At 39.2% G+C, this 23,941-nt stretch overlaps 1 protein-coding gene and 1 pseudogene across 1 annotated transcript; both read left to right on the top strand.

Annotated features, from left to right (window-relative positions):
- Window positions 1-8,374: 8,374 nt before the first annotated feature.
- On the top strand, window positions 8,375-8,965 carry LOC101700723 (olfactory receptor 2C1-like). The gene has a single exon (XM_021254850.1). It carries the CDS (start codon window positions 8,375-8,377, stop codon window positions 8,963-8,965), a length of 591 nt encoding a protein of 196 aa, XP_021110509.1.
- A 3,699-nt stretch (window positions 8,966-12,664) lies between these two features.
- On the top strand, window positions 12,665-22,533 carry LOC106009062 (uncharacterized; annotated as a pseudogene).
- The last annotated feature ends 1,408 nt before the right edge of the window (window positions 22,534-23,941 follow it).

The following is a 23,941-nucleotide window of genomic DNA, read 5'->3' as shown; positions in this document are numbered from 1 at the left end:
AACCAAGCTATTGAAAAAATGGACTTAATAGATGTTTACAGAGTGTTCCACCCCATAAAATCAGAATACACATTCTTTTCAGCTGCACACATGTCATTCTCCAAAATAGACCACATGCTAGGTCATAAAACATGTCTAGGTAAATGTAAAATACTTGAAATTACCCCCTGTATATTGTCAGACCACAGTGAAATAAAATTGGAGATCAATAATGTTAGAAACTGCAAAACTCTCCCAAACTCATGGAAATTGAATAACACCCTCCTGAACAATCAATGGTCCACAGAAGAAATTAAAGAAGAAATTAGAAAGTTTCTACAAGTAAATGATAATGCCAGTACAACATAGAGGAATTTATGGGACACAAGGAAAGCAGTTCTACATAGGAAATTCATAGTTGTGAATACCCATATTAGGAAAACAGAGAATTCAGATAAATAACTTAATGCAGATCCCCAAGCTCCTAGAAAAAGAAGAGAATAACAAACCCAAAGCTCATACAAGACAGGAAATTATAAAGATCAGAGCAGAAATCAATGCATTCGAGACTAAGAGATCAATACAAAAAATTAATGAATCAAAGACTTATTTTTTGAAAGAATAAATCAAATCAATAAACCTTTAGCCAATGTTATAATAAAGGAAAACAAAGGCTCAAATTCATGCAATTAAGAATGAAAAAGGAGAAGTCACAACAGAACCAGCAGAAATCCAGAGGATCATCAATACCTACTTTGAGAACCTGCACTCTAATAAATTGGAAAACACAGAAGAAATGCACAGATTCCTAGATACATATGATTTGCCAAAGTTAATTGAAGATGTAGAAATTCTAAACACCCCAATTGCAATGACTGAAATTGAAAAGGTAATAAAATATTTACCAGCAAAGAAAAGTCCAGGTCCTGATGGCTTCACTGCTGAATTCTACAAGACATTTAAAGAACTGTCACCATTACTCTTTAAACTCATCAAGGAAATTGAAAGGGAAGCAAGGTTTCCAAATTCATTCCTGGAAGGAAGTGGTACTTTGATTCCAAAACCAGGGAAGACCCAAACCAAAAAGAGAACTACAGGCCTATCTCTCTAATGAACATAGATACAAAAATCCTCAGCAAGATACTGGCAAACAGAATACAGAGGGTCATGAAGAAGATACATGTTGACCAAGTCGAATTTATCGCAGGGATGCAAGGTGGTTCAATATTCATAAATCAATAAATGTAATACACTATATTAAAAGAGCCAAGGACAAAAACCATATGATCATCTCAATAGATGCAGAAAAGGCATTTGACAAAATCCAGCACCCATTCATGATAAAAATCCTAGAGAAAATTGGAATGGAAGGTCTTTATCTCAATCTGATTAAGGCTATCTATGAAAAACCAATAGCCAACATCATACTAAATGGTCAAAAACTGAAAACGTTCATGCTAAAATCAGGAACAAGACAAAGATGCCCACTATCACCACTTCTGTTCAATATAGTTCTGGGAACATTAGCCACAGCAATTAGAAAAGAGAAAGAAATAAAAGGAATAAAGATAGGAAAGGAAGAAATTAAACTGTCATTATTTGCTGATGATATGATACTTTACATAGAAGACCCAAAAAACTCCACCAAAAGACTTCTAGGCTTGATTGACAGATTCAGTAGAGTAGCTGGATATAAGGTCAACACTCAAAAAACAATAGCCTTCTTATACACAAATAACAGACTCACTGAGAGAGAAATCAGTGAAACAATTCCTTTTATAATAGTATCCAAAAAATGAAATATCTAGGAATCAATCTAACAAAGGAAGCAAAAGACCTCTACACTGAAAACTACAGCACGGTGAAAAAGAAGATTGAGGAGGATATCAGAAAATGGAAAGATATCCCTTGTTCCTGGGTGGAAAGAACCAATATAGTGAAAATGACCTTACTTCCAAAACTACTATATAGATTCAATGCAGTTCCAATTGATTTCCAACAATATACTTCACAGAAAAAGAGAAAACAATACAAAAGTTCATGTGGAACCAGAAGAGGCCCATAATAGCAAAAGCAATTCTAAGGAACAGAGACATGGCTGGGGGTATCACAATCCCCAACTTGAACCTATACTACAAAGCTACTGTGATAAAATCAGCATGGTACTGGCAAAGAAACAGACCCAAGTATCAATGGAATAGATAAGAAGATGCAGAAACAACTTAAGACACACTGAGCCACCTCATCTTTGACAAAGGAGCCAACCACCCTCATCGGAAGAAAGATAGCCTATTTAATAAATGGTGTTGGAAAAACTAGTTTTCAGTCTGCCAGAGATTAAAACTAGACCCATACCTATCACCATGCACTAAACTAATATCGAAGTGGGATAAAGATCTAAATATTAAAACAGAAACACTAAACTTGCTTGAAGATAAGTTAGGTAGAACTCTTGAAGATATTGGCATAGGAAAAAACTTTATGAACAAAACATCAGTAGCACGGGAACTAGCACAAAGAATAAACAACTGGGATTTCATCTTATTAAAAAACTTCTGCCCTGCAAGAGAAACCACCAACAGAGCTAACAGACAACCTACAATGTGGGAAAAAATTTTAGCAGCTGTACTTCAGACAAAGGACTACTATCTAGACTATATAAAGAACAGAAAAAAATCAACCCCTCCAAATTCAAAGACCCAGTTCAAAAATGGGCATCTGAAATGAACAGACATTTCTCAGACAAAGAAGTAAAAGCAGCAAATAAACATATGAAAAAATTTTCAAAGTCACTTGTCATTCGAGAGTTGCAGATGAAACAAGACTGAGATTCCACCTCACCCCAGAAAGAGTGGCTGCTATGAAGAAATCAACCAATAACAAATGCTGGTGGGGGTGTGGAGAGAAAGGAACACTTCTCCATTGTTGGTGGGAGTGCAGACTGTTGTGAACACTAACGAAATCAGTGTGGAGATACTTCAGTGAACTAGGACTAGAGGTCCTATTTGACCCAGATACTCTCCTTCTGGGTATCTTCCCAAAATAATTAAAAGAATCATACAACAGACATATATTCACATCCATGTTTACAGCAGCACAGTTTGTAATAGCTAAAGCATGGAATCAGCCCAAGTGCCCAAAAACTGGAAACTGGATAAAAAAGATGTGGGTTTTTTTTTTTATGAAATGGAGTACTACTCAGCCATAAAGAATGAGAAATTAGAGTCATTTATAGTTAATGGTTGCATATTGAGGCCATATTCTTTTTTTTTCTTTTTTCTTTTAAGGCCATATTCTTAAGTGAAATAAATAGGACACACATGTGTAAATAATCACTAGTTTCTCTAGTATGAGAAACTGAAAGTATAAATAAGGATTAAAGGATTAATAATGAATAAGTGATTCTTTGAAATAGGAAAAAGTTCAAAGGAGTAGGGGTGGTGGGAAGGGATGGGAAAGGAAAGAAGGGAAAGGAAAAATTATGAGAAAAGAAAAAAAATGGAAACAAAGTCTATGTAATTAGGAAACTTGGAAGGTGTTAGGTATGTATAGGTAATGGGGGAAAAAATGAAAACCAAGATACATCATGTAGAGATACAAGCACCCAATGATAAATGTAAATGTATTGTATATCTAAAATGTACCAATAAAATAATTTAAGAAAAAAAGAAGCTATCAATTCCTTTAAATATTTATTTAAATTATGCAATCAAATTAAATGTTGTAATTGAACATATTAAGATGGTTTATGGTTTGCATCAGAAACTCAGAAATGTTCCTCAAAAAGCTCATGGTCTCATGTGGGGCTTTTGTAATGATTAGGTCTTGAGATGCAACCTTCTTCAATGGTTTAATCCATGGACGAGTTCACAGCTGAATGTCAGAAAGGGGGTGGGTCATGGGGGCCATGTCCAAGGAGGGCATATTCTTGTCATCCATGAAATCTCCCTCTCTCTCTCTCTCTCTCTCTCTCTCTCTCTCTCTCTCTCTCTCTCTCTCTCTCTCTCTCTCTCCTTCCTGGATGTCATGAGATGAGCAGGTTTCCTCCACAACACCAGTACCATTCATTTTTTTGGAGCCAGCTGGTCAACAAGTGAAACTCTGAAACAAAATACACCTTTCTTCCTGTTGTTTTTCTCACTATTTTGTCACAGTGATGAAAGCTGGTTAGCACAGGTGTGGACCTCATAAAGAATGGATGCTAAAGATGAAAACTTCTCCACTCCCTCGGTCCATAAAAAACACTAAATTATGGCTTTGTATCCCAAATGTCAAAGGTTTCGATATTTTAACAGAAGGAGCACAAAGATTTACTTGGAAAATTGCACATTTAAGGCCTACTGGTGTTTTATATCCTGAATTAAATCCCCATCTGAAATTAAATTGAATCAAAGTGAGGTGATTGGTCTAAGCTAGTCTTCATCATTTGTTTGTGTGTTTGTGCCTGAAGCTGTACATTATTGTAGGTTATAGCACAATAAAGTCATGAAAAGAAAGGAGATCATCCGAGTAGAAGTAAGTGCTTAATTATAATTAATAATTGTGAATATAAATGTTTTTAAAAATTCACTGTAAAGCAGAGCATTCCAGATTAGACAAGATATGTCTCAATTATACAATGTGCCCATGTAATATTCACTTTAAATGAAAAAGCACAGAAACTAAATATAAAAGGATGAAGTAAGACAATTCAAAAGGAGAAAGTAGGATGATTCATGCACATAATAACAAAAAGAAAGCTGTGTGGACATTTCATTGACACACAAAAAGATTTTAGTCACAAAAGATTACAAATAATGAAGAGAGCTGTATACTAATGGAAAGGTAAATTACCAAACAGATATAATAATAAAGGCTTATATCCTTGAAACACAGCTTCAAAATATATGAAGTAAAATGGACAGAATCAAAGGTAGAACTAAACTTTTCCTCAATGACTATTGAATCCTTCCACATCCCACTTTCAAGCATGGACAGAACTGCTGTGGGGTTGTCATGTGGAGATGGACATGAGGCCCCTAAGAATTAAAAGAATCATACCACAGCAATATATGTGCACCCATGTTTATAATTGCACTGTTTGTAATAGTGAAAGCTTGGAAACAGCCCAAGTGCCCATCAACTGGAAACTGAATAAAGAAGATGTGGTATTATGTTTATAAAATGGAGTACTACTCAGCCATAAAGAAGGAGAAACTAGAGTCATTTATAGCTAAATGGACACATATTGAGGCCATACTCTTAAGTGAAATAAATAGGACACACATGTGTAAATACTGAATAGTATCTTTAGTGTGAGAAACTGAAAGTGTAAATGAGGATGAAAATGTTTAAAATGAATAATTGATAATTTGAAATAGGAAAAGGTCCAAAGCTGGAGGGCTGGCAGGAGGGGAAGGGGAAAGGGAAGAAAGGAAAGAAAAAATTATGTGAAAGAAAAAAATGGAAACAAGTCTATGTAAATAGGGAAGGGTGGTGGGGTGAAGAGCGCACAGGTAATGGGGAAAAATAACAACTAAGATACATAATATTCAGGTACAAACACTCAATGATAAATATAAATGCATTGTATACCTAAAATGTACCAATTAATATATAAATAAAAAAGGGGAAAGATTCAATGATGAGACACAATAAGGCTCTAAGATAGCTAACTGACAGAATGCTGCATTTAAAAGTAAATATCAAGAATCCTATTTACCTTATGGCTTCACTGAAAGAAGTGATTTACATTCTTCAAGCACACTTTGTATAATATGTGGTGACCAACTATCCGACTATGCTAAGAAAACTTCAAAACTGCTTTGCCACATGGAATCCAAACATTCTAAATTTAAAAACAAGGGTTTAGAATTCTTCAAAAGAAAAAAATATGAACATGAAGCAGAAAAGCAATTGCAGAAGGAACCACTTCATCAAATGTGTCTGTGCTGAGATCATCATTCTCAGTGGCTGACCACACTGCTAAAGCTGAGAAAGAAGCCCTTCACTATTGGTAAAGAGTGGATTCTGCCTGCCACTAAAGACATCTGTCAGGAACATTTAGGACAGATTGCAGTTCAGATGGTGGCATGTGTTCTTCATCTGGCTAGCATCAGTTGTAGACAAATTGATGAGTATCAGAGGATATTGAGACAGTATTAATGAGTCATTTGGTGCTCAATCTAGGTTGACTAGTCTGCCGATGGTGCCCACACAAGAATAATGATTGTTTTGTGCCAAGTATTTTTCAGGATGTTATAAATGAAGATATGTAGTGTGCACTTTTGTTGCCAACCAATTCTGCATCTACAAAACTATGCAAGTCTTCAAATGACTATATAGCAGGAAAACTGAATTGATCATTTCATTGGGATATGCATGAACAGAGGGAATATCATGAGTTCATGGCTTTCTGGGCTCAGTAATTGTGTTAAGGAAGTTAGTTCTGCATAGGAGTATAGGCCCTGGTGATCTGCAGAGAAAGCCTGGATAGCCCAACAGTGTCACCTGAACTAAACAATGTTTTTCAAGTGTGATAAAATTAACACCATATTAAAGTACACAATTTTACCTCATATATGTGCTCTCAGCTCTCTGAGGGCACAGACACAGAGCCCACATGCCTTGTCTTATACACAGAAGAGAGGTGATTTCTAAGTTGTTTACTGGCCAGGCGTTTTGAGCTATAAGAGCTGCTCTAGAGATTTCCTTGAGAAAAACAATCACCATCATTCAACTTGCTCAATAAACTCAATTGGTCACTTCAGGAGAGAATGAAAACTGTGTTCAAATAAGCAGATAAAGTGATTGGATTCAAATCCAAACTTGAGACAAGGGAGTGATGATTAAACATTGCATTATTCTATGTGTTTCGAATGTTAGCAGAAATTTTAAAAAAGAAACTGACCCAGAGATTTCTTTCTGCCATCTTGTTCATGATCACATATCTAGTTTTTAAAAGAGTTCAAGAATTGCTTCCCAAGCATAGTAAATCCCCAATATGGGTGGGAAGGAATGTCTCCATTACCTGTTCATGAATACACTGGGTGATCTTTATTCCTGCTAGAAGATCAACCACTTGAGATCACAAATGATGGTGGTTTTAACATTATGTTTGAGAAAAACCTCAAATTATCATGCATTCTGAATTAAACTCAAAGTGGAATAGCCTAACATTACCATTAAACACATGGAAAAGCCTGCTTCCATTTCCAAAATCCTGTGTTTGCAGAGGAGGGTTTTCTTCAATGACCATAAGCAAATTGAGATTATGGAGTAGTCGGGACTTAAGCAACACTTTCCATGTGTCACTGTCTCCTATTACCCCTAGAGGGGCCTGTCCAGTTGCAGGAAAACAAGTTCATATCTCCCATATATTTTCCTTTATGGTACACTCTATATATTTTATTATAATGAAATAATAATAGAAATGAAGTACATAATAAATGTAATGTACCTGAATCATCCCAAAACCACCCACAACCATCACAATCCATAGAAAAATCATTGGCATCAAACCAGTCCCTGGTACCAAAAAGTTTGTGTACTGCTGATATATATTAAATAAGCCAACACAATATTGTAAATAATACAGTGTTTTATTTCTCTGAGCTATTTACAGAAGCCAAAACTGTAGAGAATGAAGGGGAATGGTGAGAGCCAGAGTTGGAGAGGGAGCATGGAGGCACTGTTTCCTGATCTCAGTCTTCTAGAGTAGAAAGTGGTGGTGGGAGTAAAAATAATGTGAAGGCACCCAACAGTATTCAGCAGTGTGCTTGAAAGTTGTTAAATAGAGAATGACGTTACATTAATTTTCCAATGCAAAAATGGGGATGAAGATAGTTAATTCCTCAGGAGAACCCCATCTGATGGCCTCCCCCTACACAGAAATTCAGTCATAGTGAGCCACTTTGCCTCTCTCAACCTCCACCGAGTCCTACCAAGACCTAGGATCCCTCACCCAACTGGACTGAGAGGAAATGTGAGGCAGAGTCATTTTACACAATGTTCCTGAAAGCAGTGCCCTAAATGCAAGGCTCCAGACAGCCTTTTCTGCACAACCACAGAACAGAACAATAAATAAATGGAAGTGGGAGATAAAAACAAGGACAGTTGAGGAGACAGAAAGAAAGTGATAAAGAGATACTCTCATATAAACAGATAACTAGTTCAATGGACTCAACTCTACATAAAATTTTGCATCATGTCTTTATTCCCCTTTATCCTGAATTTCAAGTCACAGGATAGGACAGTATTATCTACACATTCAAGAAATTTTCTGAACTGTTATGGGAATTTTTATTACCCAAATAAATTGAAAAGTTGATGCTGCTGCCATGAAATTATTAAAATTGAAAAATACTGCAAATCTTCAAATGTGTCTTTCCTGCTAGGCACATATAAGGCAGGTACCATGGAAAGGGAAAATATCAGCTTTCCAAACACTTTTGTCCTGCTTGGCTTCTCAGCATTTCTGTGGCTGGAGAGGCCCCTCTCAGCAGTGATACTGGTCTCCTACCTCCTCACACTGGTGGGGAACAGTTCCATCATCCTCCCCTTCCTGGTGGACCCCAGACTCCAGATGCCCATGTACTTCTTCCTGAACAACCTCTCTATGATAGACCTCGGTGCCACCTGTACCACTGTGCCCCAGCTACCAGTCAATCTCTTGGGAACAGGCAAGACAATTGTTGCCTGGGGCTGCATTACACAATCCTATCTCTTTCACTGGACTGCTTGCACTGAATGTGTCCTGCTGGCTGTGATAGCCATTGATTGGTACGTGGCCATCTGCTTGCTGCAACAGTACACTCCCATGATGCATCCCTGGATGTGCATGCAGATGGCAGCTGCCTCCTGGTTCAGTGGCCTGGCCAATTTTCTACTCCAAACCACACTCACCCTCCAGGTCCCCCTCTGTGGGCACCACACCCTGGACCACTTCTGCAGTGAGATACCTGTGCTTATCAAGCTGGCCTGTGGGGATACCTCTACATACCTCTGATAATGACCTGGCCCTGGCTATAGGAGCCATCCCATTTGGAATGGTTGCTCCCCTGCTGGTGGTCATCTAATACACCTTCATTGCTAGGGCTAAACTGAAGCTACCTTCAGCTGAAGGAAGACACAAGGCACTCAGCATCTGCAGTTCCCACTTGGTGGTGGTCACCATGTACTTTGGTCCTGCCATCTAGATGTACCTCCAGCCTTCAGATAAGAGTTCCCAGAACAAGTACATGTCCACTTTCTACTGTGTAATCACACGAGTGCTCCTCACACTGATCTACACCCTGAGAAACAAGGATGTGAAGACAGCCCAGAAGAGGATCTTGCAATCACTGGGTGGGATGAAGTCTTAAAATGCCAGATTCAGGATATAAAAATCAACATTAAAAAGTCAATAGCTGGGGCAGGGATGTAGCTCAGTGGCACAGCACCTGCCTGGCAAGCACAAGGTCCAGTACTACACACACACAAAAAAATTGTCAGCAGCTTTTCTATGCACCAATAATTAGCTAAGAAAGAAATCAGAAAATAATTTTATTCACAATACCTTGAAAAAATAAAATATCTAAGGGTCAATGTATACAACAGGGTAAAATAATTCCACAATGAAAATTTCAGTACACTAAAGAAGGAAATTGAAGGAAACACCAGAAGATAGAAAGACTTCCCATTTTCATAGACTGGCAGAATAAATATTACTTAAATGGCCATATTACCAGAGAAATCTGCAGATTCAATGCAATTCCCATCAAAATTCAAATGACATTCTTCACAAAACTAGAGAAAAGAATCCAAAATTCATATGGAAACAGAAAACACAGAATAGCAAACGCACTGCTAAGTAAAAAACAAAGGATAGAAAAAAATATTCAGTGAATCAGGACCCAAAAAGCAGCAGGGGTAGCAATCTTATTCCCAGACAAAGTGAGATTCAAACCAAAACAGATCAGATGAGGTAAAGAAGGTCACAGCATATTAGTTCAAGGAACAATTCAATAGGAAGAGATATCAATTGATATATATGCATCAATTACAAGCATGCCCCACTTCATAAAACAGAAAATGTCAAATAAACACCAACACAATAATAGTGGGGAATTTTAAACCAATCAAGGAGATGAAACATCAAAAAAAAATATCAGAGCTAAAGCACACCTTCCAACAAATAGTCCTAATGTGTATCTACAGTGTGTTCTCAACTACTTTGACACAATATGCATTTTTCTCAGCAGTTCACGAAGCTTTCCTCCAAAAATACTACATATTGGCCTATAAAACTTCGTTAAATAAATAAAAAGAATCAAAATTTTCCATGTAGAGTACCAGATCATAGTGCACAGAAACTAGAAAACAACAACAAAAGAAACCACAGACATTTTACAAACACCTCAACATTAAAAAACACACTTTTGAATATTCAATGGGTCATAGAAGAAATCAAAGAAAATATTAAAAGGAGTTTCTTGAATCAAGAAATAATGCCAGTACAATACACCACAACCTATGGGACACAGTGAAAGCAGTCCTAAGAGGAAAGTTTATACCTATGAATGTCCACATCAGAAAAACAGGAAACCCAAATAAGTAAACCAATGATATATCTCAAGGTTCTAGAAAAAGAAGAATAATCCATTGTTGAAAGAAATGTAAACTTATACAACCACTAGGGAAATTATTTTTTAAATTACAATAGAAATTCCACTTGACCCACCTATTTCTCTCCTAGGTTCCAGAAAAAGTTAACAACATCATATTACAGGACTACAATCATTAAAAATGCATAACTGGCCTGGGGATTTCACTCAGTGGAACTATTCCAGTGTGTTAGGAGGCTCCTCCACACACTGAGGTGGGAGCTGTGATCTGAAGATCATTGTGCCCAGGAACATGAAAGGTAATCAAGACATGTGAACACACTGGTCAGTGGTACATGTCCTCCATGTGCTGCTCAGCACTGCATACACTCTACAGTCTCAGTGCTCTGGGTCATATCTGGAGACTCTGATTCCTTTGGATGGGAGGAAAGTGGCCCTGAGCAGGGCAGGATGGAAGGGTCCCCTCACAATCAAAAGTCAGGACCTGGGGTGTTTGGAGACTGAGACACAGGCTGGACTGAAGAGTGAAGTCTCCATGTGTAACTGGATGAGGACAAAGAGAGGAAGTACAGAGCAGTAGGAAAGGGGATCAAAAAAGAATTGAGGTCTGTTACTTACTTGTACCAACACCCATGATGTATGTAGTCACTCAGCATACACTGCAGGTGTGTACTTATATAAAAAAGTAGTAGGACATCTGAAACAATAATGGAATCATAGAGCATGAACATTCATGCCCTACAGAAATCATCCGATACTGTTACTTTTTAAAATGAGGAAGGACACAAAAGTCTGACAAGAGACTATGGTGTAATGAAATGAGAGAAAGAGAAGTGAAAACATCAGAGGACACAGAGGCACTGGGATCCTGATTTGATGAGGGACCTATGAGTCTCCAGTGTGATCTGATGGCCTGCAGAATCCCCTAAGTGACTAACACATCCCTGGTGTCCAGCGGAGTCTGTGAGCTTGGTGACAGCTCCTGACATGAACTGTGGTTGATGTAGGTCAAGTCCGGATCTCACCCAACAGCAGGACCAGCAGGTACTCAGCTCCTGGAGAGGCTGCACCACAGTGCAGGGCTATATGATTCCTGCAGCCCCTTCTGTTATTAGAATTTATCATTGTATACTGTACACTTTGATTTTGCATTCAGTTTTAAAAATGAAGATACAACTTGAGTCTCATTTTTAAAAATAAAGTTCTGCTAAAAATACCATAGTAAGGGATATTTAAAATGTACGAATTATTACTCCTTGACTATTCCATTTGAAATAATGGAACTGCAGTAGACACCAAGTAATTGCGGCTGTAGAAAGCCACACCATGGATAAGTGAGGATGAATGTGTGTACAAACTGGAAAGGCTAAGAAAGAAAAAGCATCAAAATTTAGGAAGTCCACAAATGAAAAGTACACTGCCCACACTAGAGATACTATTTGATATTTACACATGTCTGTCCTTGTATTGTATACCTAAAATATACCAATTAATATATAAATTAAAGAAGTACACTGCCCAGATAGAAAGATTCCCTCTAGAAATCCAATGGGGGAGCACACAGCAGAATGAACCAGGACTCCTTGCATTGCAGCCTTCCCATCAGAGGTGGCCTGTGTGGAGGTATGGGCCTCAAAGAGACACAAATTTTGGGGCTTCCACAGGTCAGCCAGCTCCCATCCGGGCAGCAGTGAGGGGTGTGTGCAAGGGGCCTGAGGCCAGCGGTCTTTGGAGCATCGCAGAAGGATGGGCTTGTCTCGGAACCAGGAGCTCATCTTGCTCCAAGTACCCCAAGAGCACCAAGCGCAAGAAGCTCAGCTGCTCCAGCTCTTGCTTGAGCTTGTGCTCCACCTACTTGGAGGCATCCCCCAGAGCCCACTTTGCCCCCACCGAACCTCATCCTTCTAAAGGCACGTGGTCATCAAGCACAGCACTCTGGACAAGAAAGATTTGGCAGAGGAAACAGAAGTAAAACTAATCGAGGAAGAAACAGCACTAACAGTGGAAGAATTGGTGACAAAAAAGGTAGAGAAAGAATTGGAGAAAAGGAAGGATGAAATTGAGCGAGAAGTTCTCCAAAGGGTGGAGGAAGTCAAAGCATCATGGAAAAGCAGTTGCTAGAAGAACTCCAGGGACAGAGACAAGCTGAGCTCGCAGCACAGGAAGCTACAGAGGAGGAACAACGTGCAAAACGTGAGGAGCTAAGGTGAATACTAGAAGAAAATAACCGAAAAATTGCAGAAGCACAAGCCAAAAGGGTTTCTTTGTTTAAGAACAAAGAAACATTTATGAGGAAAGGATGAAATGAGCAAGAATGGCAACAGCTGCAAAAAGAACAAAAAATTATCCTGGGAAATTGAAAGTCCATGCAAAAAAGTCCCAGGATTAAGCTCTGAATTTTTACAAAGTAAAATGGAAGAACTTTGTATGGTAGCTTCATGTTGAAGTGTTTCTTTTGCTGTATTTATTTATTTTTTAAATTTGGAAAATCTGGAAAGTTAGCTGGTTCTAATAGGGGCTATGCTCTGCAATCCCTTTTATTCTCCCATAACTTCCATTGTCAAATCCTTATCAGATCATTGCTGGCTTCTAAAGAAAGTGATATATTTTTCATCTGTTTGGATTCTGTACTGTGGTCCGTGAATGAGATCACTGTGAAACTATGGATGGTCTGATAAGGTTTTTACTTATCCACTCCGCTGACTTCAGGGTTATACTCTGTGTAATGCTGGTTCTGCTGACTTTTTGAATTTTTAAAATATTTTTATATATTTATAAATTTTAAAAATTGGTCATTGTACTGGAGAATTCCCAGGTTTTTACTGACCTGTGTGGTGTGCTGTTAGCCATCGACCATGTGGTGCTGCTCTTGATGATCCTGACACAGGTAAGGAGACAGCTGGTCAGCTCAGATGACACATGTGTACACAGTTCAGTGTTGTCTCTGTTCAGCTTGTTTTTATTTCATTGAAAATATCAAACCAGCAGTCCCCATTGTGTAAATAAATGATTTTGCTAAATAAATTAAAGTATTAAAATTTTTAGAAAAAGAATGAACCAGCAAACTTGAGTATAGGACAATGGAAATTGTCTATCTGAAGACTGATAGAAAAAATATTGCAGCAAAGTGGAAAGGTACAAAGACAAATGGGACCCAATGAAACAGCCCAAGACACAGCTGTGGGAGACCAGAGAAAGTAATGATGAGGTTGTGAAAACATGGAGGTTTCTAGCACCACTGGTAGGAAATTAATGTGGTACTGCTTCCAGAAAATGCATTCATTAACAAATTAATTAAAATATCTAGTTCAGCATTCCACTTCCAGGGTGCACTCAAGAAAACGGAGAGCAAATTCTCAAAGAGGAAATTGTGCAAGTATATTCATAGAACATTATACACAACAGCCAAAGCCAGAAGTACCCCAGGTGAGCTACCAAAGAATCTGTAAGCTTGACCATAATGCAATGAAAATGGAAATCACTGACAAAGGAAACCACTAACATTCCATAAACACATGGAAATTAAATAACACCATCCTGAATAATCAATAGGTCACAGAAGAAATTGAATAGTATCTACAATTAAATGACAATGCTGACACAACATACCACAACTTATGGGATAATGCAAGCTGTCCTAAGTGGAAAATTTATAGTGGTGAACTCTCACATCAGGAAAATAGAGCAACCTCAAATAAACAACCTACTGTTGAACTTCAGACTTCTAAAAAAACAAGAACAAGTCAACCCCACATCTCACATGAAATTATATAGATTAGAGCAGAAATTAATGCAAATCATACAGATCAGAGCAGAAATTAATTCAATTGAGACTAAGAAAATAATACAAAGAATCAACCAATCAAAGAGTTAGCTCTTCAAAAGATAAAGAAAAATTGATCACTTATCCAACATTACCAAAATCAGGAAAGAAAAAACTGAAATTCATGCAATTAGGAATAAAAAAGGGTGAAATCACAATAGATACTGTGGAAATTCAGATGATCATCACTACCTACTTTGAGAACTTGTACTCTAATAAGAAGGAAAACATGGAAGAAGAGGAGAGGATCCTAAATACATAGGAAATAACAAAGCTAAACCAAGAAGATATAAACATTCTAAATGAAAAATATCAGTCAGAAAAATTGAAAATGTAATTAAAAATTACCAATAAATTAAGCTCAGATCCTATTGGATTCATGGTTGAATTCTAGAATAAAGTTAGAGAAGATATAATGTCACTACTCTTCAAAGTCATTAATGAAATTGAAAGGGAAGGTATACTCCCAAAGTCATTTCTGGGAGCATATATTACCCTAATACCAAAACCAGAGAAAGATCCAGCCAAAAAAGAGAACTACAGGCCAATCTCCCTAATGAATATAGACACAAAAATCCTCAATCAGACCTGGCAAACCAAATGAAACAAAACATTAAGAAGATCATACACCATGACCAAGTAGAATTCATTCCAGGGATGCAGGAATGGTTCAACACACAAAAATCAATAAATGTAATATATCATATCAACAGAGCCAAGGACAAAAATCACACAATCATCTCAATAGGTGTAGAAAAAGCATTTAACAAAGTTCAACAGCAATTTATGATTAAAACCCTACAGAAAATTGAAATAGATTATCTTTCCATTAATCTGACAAATCATGTATGACAAACCAATAACCAACAAAATACTAAATGGTCAAAAATTTAAAGCTTTCACTGTAAAATCAAGAACAAGACAAGGACATCCACTATCCCTACTCCTATTCAACATAGTTCTGGAAACATTAGCGGCAGCAATTAGAGAAGAAAAAAAATAAACAGAATAGGGATAGGAAAGGAAGCATTTAAATTATGACTATTTGCAGATGACATGATTCTCTACATAGAAGACTCCAAAAACTCCACCAAAAAGCTTCTGGATTTAATAGCCAAATTCAGTAGCATAGCTAGATACAAAGTCAACACTGAAAAATCAGTAGTATTTCTGTACACAAATAAAAAACTCACTGTGAAAAAATTAAGGAAACAACACCTCTCAAAATAGCATCCCCCCAAAATAAAATATTTAGGAATCAATCTCACAAAGGAAATAATTGACCTTTACATTGAAGATTACAGTACTCTTAAAAAGGAGATCAAAGAGGATATCAGAAGATGGAAAGATATCCCCTGCTCTTGGGTAGGAAGAACTAACAGTGAAAATAGCCATATTTCCAAAATTGTTATTCAGATTTAATGCAATTCCAATCAAAATACCATTAGCATATCTCACAGAACTAGAGAAAAGATTCCTAAATTTTATTTAGAACCAGAAGATACCTAGAATAACATAAGCAATTCTGGGAAACAAAGGTAAGGCAGGGAGCGTCACAATTCCTGACAAACTGTACTACAAAATTATTGTGATAAATATTTGACATAGTGGTCATCCCAGAGATCCAAATTAAAACAACCCTGAGATTCCATCTCACTCTAGGCAGAATGGCATCTATTAAGAAATCATCCAACAACAAATGCTGGTGGGGCTGTAGGGAGAAAGGAACCCTTATCACTGTTTGTTGGGGTACAGACTTGTGAAACCACCGTGGAAATCAGTGTGGACATTCTTCAAAAAACTAAAATTGCAGGTTCCATTTGACTCAGCTATTCCCCTGATGGGTATCTTCCTGAAAGAATTAAAAGCATTGTACCACAACCATATGTAGTCATCTATGTTTACAGGAACACAGGTTTTAATTGCTAAATCTTGAAATAGCCAAATATTGAAAATAACCCAAGATGCATGGATACAAAAAGATGTAGTTTTTTTTTTCTACAGTGGAGTACTACTCAGCCTAAAGAAAGATAAACTGGAGACATTTATAGGTAAATGGATGCAACTTGAGACTATGTTCTTATGTGAAATAAATCAGACATTTGTGTAAATATCACATTGTCTCTCTGGTGTGAGAAATTGAAAGAGTAAATAAGAACCAAAATGTATGATGGATACATTAAAATAAGAAGAAACTGTTCAAAAGGAAAGGGAAAAGTGAAGGAGAGACAGAGGGAAAAGGAAGAGAAAAGAAAAGAAAAAAGAAAGAAAAAATGGAAACAACACATCTGTAATTAAAGAGGGGAGGGGGTTGAAGGAAGGGCAGTGCCCTGGGAGAAAATGAGGAATGAAGATATATCATGTACAGGTACAAATTCCCTTTGATGAATGTGACTGCTACATATATTTAAATTGTACCAACATAATTAATTTTTAAGAAAAAGAATGTCTAGACAAATATAGTATATACATGCAATGGGATATTGATTTACCTTTGAAAACATAAAATTCTGACATGCTGATGCCTGATTGAATCCAGAAAAGATCTGTAAAAGTAAAATAAGTCAACTTCAATACCACAAATGTCAGATTCTATTTCTCTGAGATATTTGAGTAAATATGTAGATACAAGAAGTGGACTCGAGGTTCCCAGGGTCTATGTGCATGAAAGTATAAGTAGACATTACTCAGAAGGTACAGTCTGAGTTTGATAGTTAAAAAGAATCTAGGGATCAGCAGAGGTTATGTTGGATAACAATATGTCTGCATATAACACCATTGAATGGTATACTTAAATGTGTATAAAATAGTGAATTTTATACTGCATCTGCCTTACCATTTAAAAAGTATGAGAAAAGTGGAAGAGATGTTGCCTAAAATAAGTCCACATGATGATTTCTTACTTTGAGAAAACATCCAGAGCATTAGGTAGCTGCAGTAGTGCTGTCAGCCTCTACCCCATCCTTCCCTATGTGGACAGCCAGGAATAGGAGCAAGAGGGGGCAGCACACTCCTGCAGAGCTGCCAAGTGCACAGCACTGCATGGCCTTTCTCAGGGGAGCAAGAGCAGTGTGGTTACTGATTGTGTTGGAAGACAGGAAGAATGGCAGAGGAGACAGGCTGGGGAGTGGGTGCACTCCTCAGCCATCACCCTGGGACCCAGTAACTGAGAAAACCAGCTGAAAGGAGGAAGATTTACTGTGGCTCCCAGTGCCACACATTTCAGTCCACAGTAGGCTATTCCATTGCCACTGGGGCTGAGGTCAGAGAATCCAGTGGAAGGGCGAGGAAGAAGACAGCTTCATTTCTCATGATGCCACAGGGCAGAGAGAGCCAGACAAGAATGGCAGGGATGACATAAAGCACCAGAGCATGCCTCAAAGCCCACTACTTCTAGCCAGGCCCCGGCTCCCATGCTCCTTCATTTCCCAATGATGCCATCAGACTACCCTCCAGATTAACCCACTGGCTAAATGGAAACATTAGTGATCAAACTTCCCTGAAAACCCATCTCTGAACACATGAGCTAGCTGCAGACATTCTAGGCCCCAAGCCACAGCAAATCACTCCTGCCCCCCAAATTCTCACATCCATCTCTTTATGCAAAGTGCTCTTTGTCAATTTCCAGGAGTTCAGGACTGAACAGTTCCAGCATTGGTCCAAATCAAGTCAGAGTATATTACTACATGTACAAACTTGTCAAAAGGAAACCTATTTGTCAGTATAACCAGTATGTGCTGATTTTATAAAAAAAAAAAAAAGATGAAAAAAATTCCAAGTCGAGTCTTCCCTGGGGCTCAAGGTCATCCTTGGCTGGGAGGTCCTTTTAAAACAACAAAGCAAGTTCCATGCCTCCAACATACAACAATGCAAGATGCATAGGGTAACATTCCCATTCCAAAAAATATGTGCAGGAAAATAGCAAGGAGGAACCCAAAACCCAGCAAGGCAAGTATTAAATCCCAAAGCTGCAGCCCAGCATCCAGGTAAACCTGTAGCAGGATGTTCATGCCAATTGGCTGGGGCAGCCCCAGCCCCTTGGCCTTGCCAGTTACACGGTCATGGCCTCTCTCTCCTCTGCCTCTTCTCACTGCCTGAAGCTTTCCTTCTGGTATGTTTGATGCTCCTGGCATCCCTAAATCCCTGAGACTCCCTCACTGTAGCTTTGGCTTCCTTCACAGTTCCATGTATCAGGCTCTCTTGGGCCCCCGTTTGGGACTGGCACCCTGCCACACAGTGTCTGGCTCCCATGATTCCCATTGAAATGCTGCTAGAAGTCTCCCTGACCTACACCTTCAATTCTCATACCTGATTTAGGAAGCACCATGTTGGTGAAACCAAGGTCTTACACGGTCATGTGAGCAGTAGTCAGGGCCCCTTGAATGATGGCTGCTGTGGCCTCTGAGTGCCTGGATGGCTGAGCATGGAGAAGTGAATCTGAGGGAACCAATGCTCTAGGCAGATCTGCTCAAAGACAGCACTCAGGGGTTCTCTTCCCAAATGAAATATTTATGATATACACACTTGACCCTATGTAGGTGGGGTCATGCAGATTCCTAAGCTGCCTACAAATCATCTTTTCTCTTGTACCTTTGTAAAATACTTGGCTTATTTTTAATGGCACTAATCTCTGCATCAACCATAACTTACTTGAGCCCAAGATTTGAAATCCTTCTCTTCTCGTCTCTGCTCTTGATTCTCACTGTTAACTGGGCTGAAAGCATGGAGAAGTGCCCATGGCATAACCTGAGTGGTGTTCTCCATAAAATTTCCTGTGTTGGACTAATTATTCTGTCACCTTTAAATTCAGCCTTCTACAATGTTGCACAGCATGGACAACATTCAGCCAAATGCTTTGTCAACCTGTACCATGAAATGACTCTGGACCAATTGCCAACACAATACACTTTTCTTTCTAAAACCTAGTCAACACAGACTTTAGTGTCTGCATTCTAGGACTCTATGAGCCTCCTGAGATCACACTAGAATCATTCTCTCTAGGACAGCTCCATTCTTATTTCAGCAGCAGTGTTTTATTTGAGGACATCTCTTAATACTCATGGAAATTATTCCAACAACAAAAGGAAAGACATAAGAATTAGGCATAAGATTATGGAATTAGGAAAGTAAAGTTCATTTTCATCTTCATCCTTATCATTTTCCTTTCAGTCATATATTACAAAAAGATGCCATGGAAATGGAAAATGCGAGTTTTCCTAACAAATTTGTCCTGTTGAGCTTCTCCACATTTCTATGGTTGGAGAGGCCCCTCATTTCAGTGGTCCTGCTCTCCTACATTCGCACCCTGGTGGGGAACATCTCCATCCTCCTCCTCTCCCTGGTGTCCCCAGACTCCAGACACCCATGTACTTCTTCCTGGACAAACTCTCTCTGCTGGACCTCAGTGTAATCTGCACCACTGTGACCCAGCTGGTGGTCAACCAGTGGGGACCAGACAAAACAATTGCTGCCTGGTGCTGCATCAAACAGCTTTATGTTTATACCTAGACAGGCACCACTGAATGCATACTGTTGGCTGTGATTGCCATTCATTACTATATGGCCATCTGTTGGCCCCTCCAGTTCACTCTCATCATGGATCCCTGGGTTTTGCAGAGATGGCGGCTGCCTCCTCAAGTGTTCTTCCCATTTCTCTGCTCCATGCCACACTCTCCCTCTAACTCCCCCTCTGTGGGCATCACAGCATGGACCACTTCTTCTGTGAGTTGCCTGTGCTCATCAAGCTGACCTATGGGGTCCTCACAGCTGATGACATGGCCCTAGTTGTAGCATCCATCCCATTTGGAATGGTGGAAACCCCGATGGTGGTCATCTTCCACACCTTCATTGCCAGAGCTATTCTGAAACTACCTTCAGCAGAAGAAAGACACAAGGTACTCAGCACCTGAAGTACTGACTTACTGGTGGTCACCATGTACTTTGTATCAGGCATCAACATGTACCTCCATCCCCCAGCCAAGAGCACACAGGCCAAGTTTATGTCCTTCTTCCACTGTGTTTTCACACCAGTGCTCAACTCACTCATATACACCCTGAGAAACTAGGATGTGCAGACAGCATGGAAGAGGATCCTACAACATCAGGGCAAGGTGAAGAGTTAGAAAGTCAAAAGATCCCTGCCTGTACCTTGAGCAACTATCTGCACACAACCATGAATACTGGCATATTCTATCTGCTTTTCCAAACAAGTATCTGCAACTTCAAAGTAAAGAATTCCATTATCCAAAAATTAATCTAATAACTTGAGAAAAATTTTGGTAAGAAAGTTGTCCTCTGAAATCATCAGTAGAGTAATTGTGCTTTTTCTCAATCTGCCCCACATTATGTATGCAATAGACACAGTAGGCAGCATGGTCCATTGATCTATAGAGATACATGCATATCATTGGTGGTTGCCACACCATTCCCAATAGCCAAGGTGTGAAACAAAACTAAATACCTATTGTTGAAAGATGGCAAAATAAAACGAAGTATTTGTGTGCAAAGGAGTATAATTTGATCCCACAAAAACAAATTCTTCCATCTGTGATAACATGTATAGAATTGAAGAGCATTATAGTAAATAAAATAAGCTAAACATAGAAAGATAGATGTGACCTATTCTCAATTCTACGTGGAGTATAAATAGTTAAATCTTTAAAATTATTTGCTATTTGAGAAGATGAAGAAATGATCATTAGAGAGTCATGTCTATGGCACAGCATGTGTTTGCTTTAATACATTTTAATAAAAATCTGGACTTGAGTGATAGGTAAATTGAATTTTGAAAAAGATCTCCCAACTAACTACATGAACAGCTCCAGTCCTCATTTCCAAGTGAGCCAGGCTTATCAAATATATTTTTCATCTGAAAGAACCTCTGTACTTCTTAATCAAATGTCTTAACCATGCATTCCTATGACATCTCTCTCATGTTTGAATGGTAATAATAAAGCTGATATTAACAAAGATGTGAAGAGTAAAGGGGAGGTGATGGCTGCGGTTGATGGAATCTGGAAGGATGAGAGGGAGGTGCCCTGAGCCTCAGCATGTTCATCTCTGCAGGGACCAGTCCATGCCCCCTACAGTATCTCACACATAAGCCCTCTGCAGTTCCAGTGCTGTTTGCCACACTTGATGCCTTTTCATAGTCTCCCATCTTTTCCAAGGGAGTTTTCACCACACAGCAATGCTCTTTAGTATAAGTGCTCCCAAAGCAACTACAGCAATGCTCTTTAATAATATTCACAGTAGGAAAATGCTTGTTTATTGTGAAGTGGAATTGAGTTTGTAAAAAGTGAGCAGTGCAGAGAAACTGGCTGGCAACTTATCCCTGTGTTCTCAGGGAGATCCACTTCAAAAGACCACTGGTGCATTTTACTCCCAGCACAACTTCCAGTAGCAGCAGCAGGAAACTGCTGGGTCCATCTAGGCCCCTGAGAAGGTGAGTCTGGCACCAATCCAAGCTTTGAGAACCACTACCACGACTATAGGAAGAACAGCAAGATGTTCCAGCACACAGACTACAGGATGAGTTGCACTCTGCAAGGCCGGCTCTTCGCTGGTAACTTCCAGGCTGTCAACAAGCATGTGAATTTGTTCCTGTGTGACTGCAATGGGTTCAGGAAGATCAAGCCAAAGGACTCTAAACAAGCAGAAAGGAAGGAGAAACCAGTCCTTGGTCTGGTGCTGCTGTGAGGGGAGAACCTGGTCTTGATGACAGTAGAAGGACCTCTTCCAAAAGGTACTGGTGTTGCCCAAGTACCCCTTGCTGGAGCTACTGTGGCCCAGGAATCTGTAAAGTGGCTGGTAGAGGCATCCTGGCTGGGGTTTCCATATCACAGGATCCTGCAGGATTTGCTGTCCCAGTCCATGGGGTGGGCGGGCCATCCCAACTGTTCATGACCCCACAAAGAAGAAGCACTGTGGCAGCTGCTGCCACAGCTAGTATTACAGGGGCCCAACCTAGCACCCACCTGGTTATGGGTGTTCTCCCCCACCGATTGGCCAATGGGTACCCCCTCCAGGCATGATGGGCACTCCTCCTGGCATGCAGCCACCAATGGATCCTCCAATGTGGGTCCTACCTGGATGAGGGACTCCTATGGGCATGCCACCTCCAGGGATGTAAACCTTTTCCCCATGTGAGGCCTTAGACCGTGGCTACAGAGTTAAGGAAGTAGCATCACAGGAGCATGGGCTTGATTCCCCAGGGCCATCTTGCAACAGAACTGATTGTTTGTTGTGCTGTTGTTTTCCGAGACTCGCTGGGTTGTCTGGTTTCCCTAATAACCTCCCCTTCCCCCAAGGGAATGCATCTGCCAAGACCCTAGACTCATCTTGGCCTTCTTCTGCTCTCTGCTCATTTATTGTAAGCCTATCCATACTCCTTTTATTCCCTGTTGCTCTGTGAAACTGATTTATAATAAACTATTTTCAAAGAATATTATAAATCCAAAATATATACCACAGGTGAAAACTGATGTACAATTTCTGTGATGGTTAATCTTTATTGTGAAATTAATTGGCTTGAGAGATGCCCAAATCCAAAGTCTTTTATGTGACTCAAGATAAATTCTTAGATGTAATTCCCTGTAAAATTCAAATAACAAATTACAGAATCTCAAGATACAATGGCATAGAATAAATTCCTATTTCAAATGGCATGGATTGGTAAATAGAACATATTTGGGGCAAAGAAATTTCAGAAACAAGCAGAGTGCACATTAAGTCATGCAGTTCTATGCCTTGCATCTAGATCATATGGTGGTGAGATGTGAACTTTGCAGAGCTTTGTGGCACAATTCAGTGACCTTCCTGGTTTCCATACACACAGTCTCTCCTTTGGACTTGCTCTGCTTTCTGTCTGAGGCTTTCCTGATTTTCATGTTCCTGGCATCTCCAACTTTCAGAGGTCTCCATTTCCAAAGCTTTACACACTGCCCTCTAAGGGTACATTGGCTGGCTTTACAGACCTCCCTTTCAAATCTGAAAGGAATATTTCATGAACTCACACCTCTTACATTCTGCACTATGAAAAAAAGTGGGCTCATATGGACAATGCCAAGATATCATACTAGCAGTAGCCAGGCTCCCTTGAAACATGGCAGCTATGGGTTTGGAGTGATGGGGCCTGAGCATAATGAAATGAATCCCAAAGACCAATTTCCTACAAGGTCCTTCTCGAGCAAGGAAACAAGAACTTCATTAAACATGTGAAAGGTTATGTTAAGGCAAAGTGGAACAGCTCAGTGCTCTAGCCAAGTCTTACAGTTCAGTGTCATAGCTTACATAGTCTTACAGTTCAAGTGACACAGCTGTGAGGCCCAGCTGAGTGTCACCATTCAGTTTTTAAAGCTGTATGTCACAGCTATTGTGATTTAAAGACTCAAGAATCCAAAGATCACTCAAAAATGTGGAGAAAAGCTTATTATGCCAAAATTAAAAAATAAGAAAAAAATCTTATTATGCCAGTAGGCTCAGGGGAGTTTGTATTCCAAAGTCTAACACTTTATCAGAAATGGAAGCCTCCTTATAGGGGTAGGTGAACATGCTC

This window comes from Heterocephalus glaber, unplaced genomic scaffold (genome assembly GCF_053883595.1).
Source record: "Heterocephalus glaber isolate CG9 unplaced genomic scaffold, H.glaber_assembly_v1.0 deba00001673, whole genome shotgun sequence".
NCBI classification, from domain to species: Eukaryota; Metazoa; Chordata; class Mammalia; order Rodentia; family Bathyergidae; genus Heterocephalus; species Heterocephalus glaber.
Note: the sequence above shows the minus strand (reverse complement) of the source record. Positions and strands in the feature narration are given on the sequence as shown.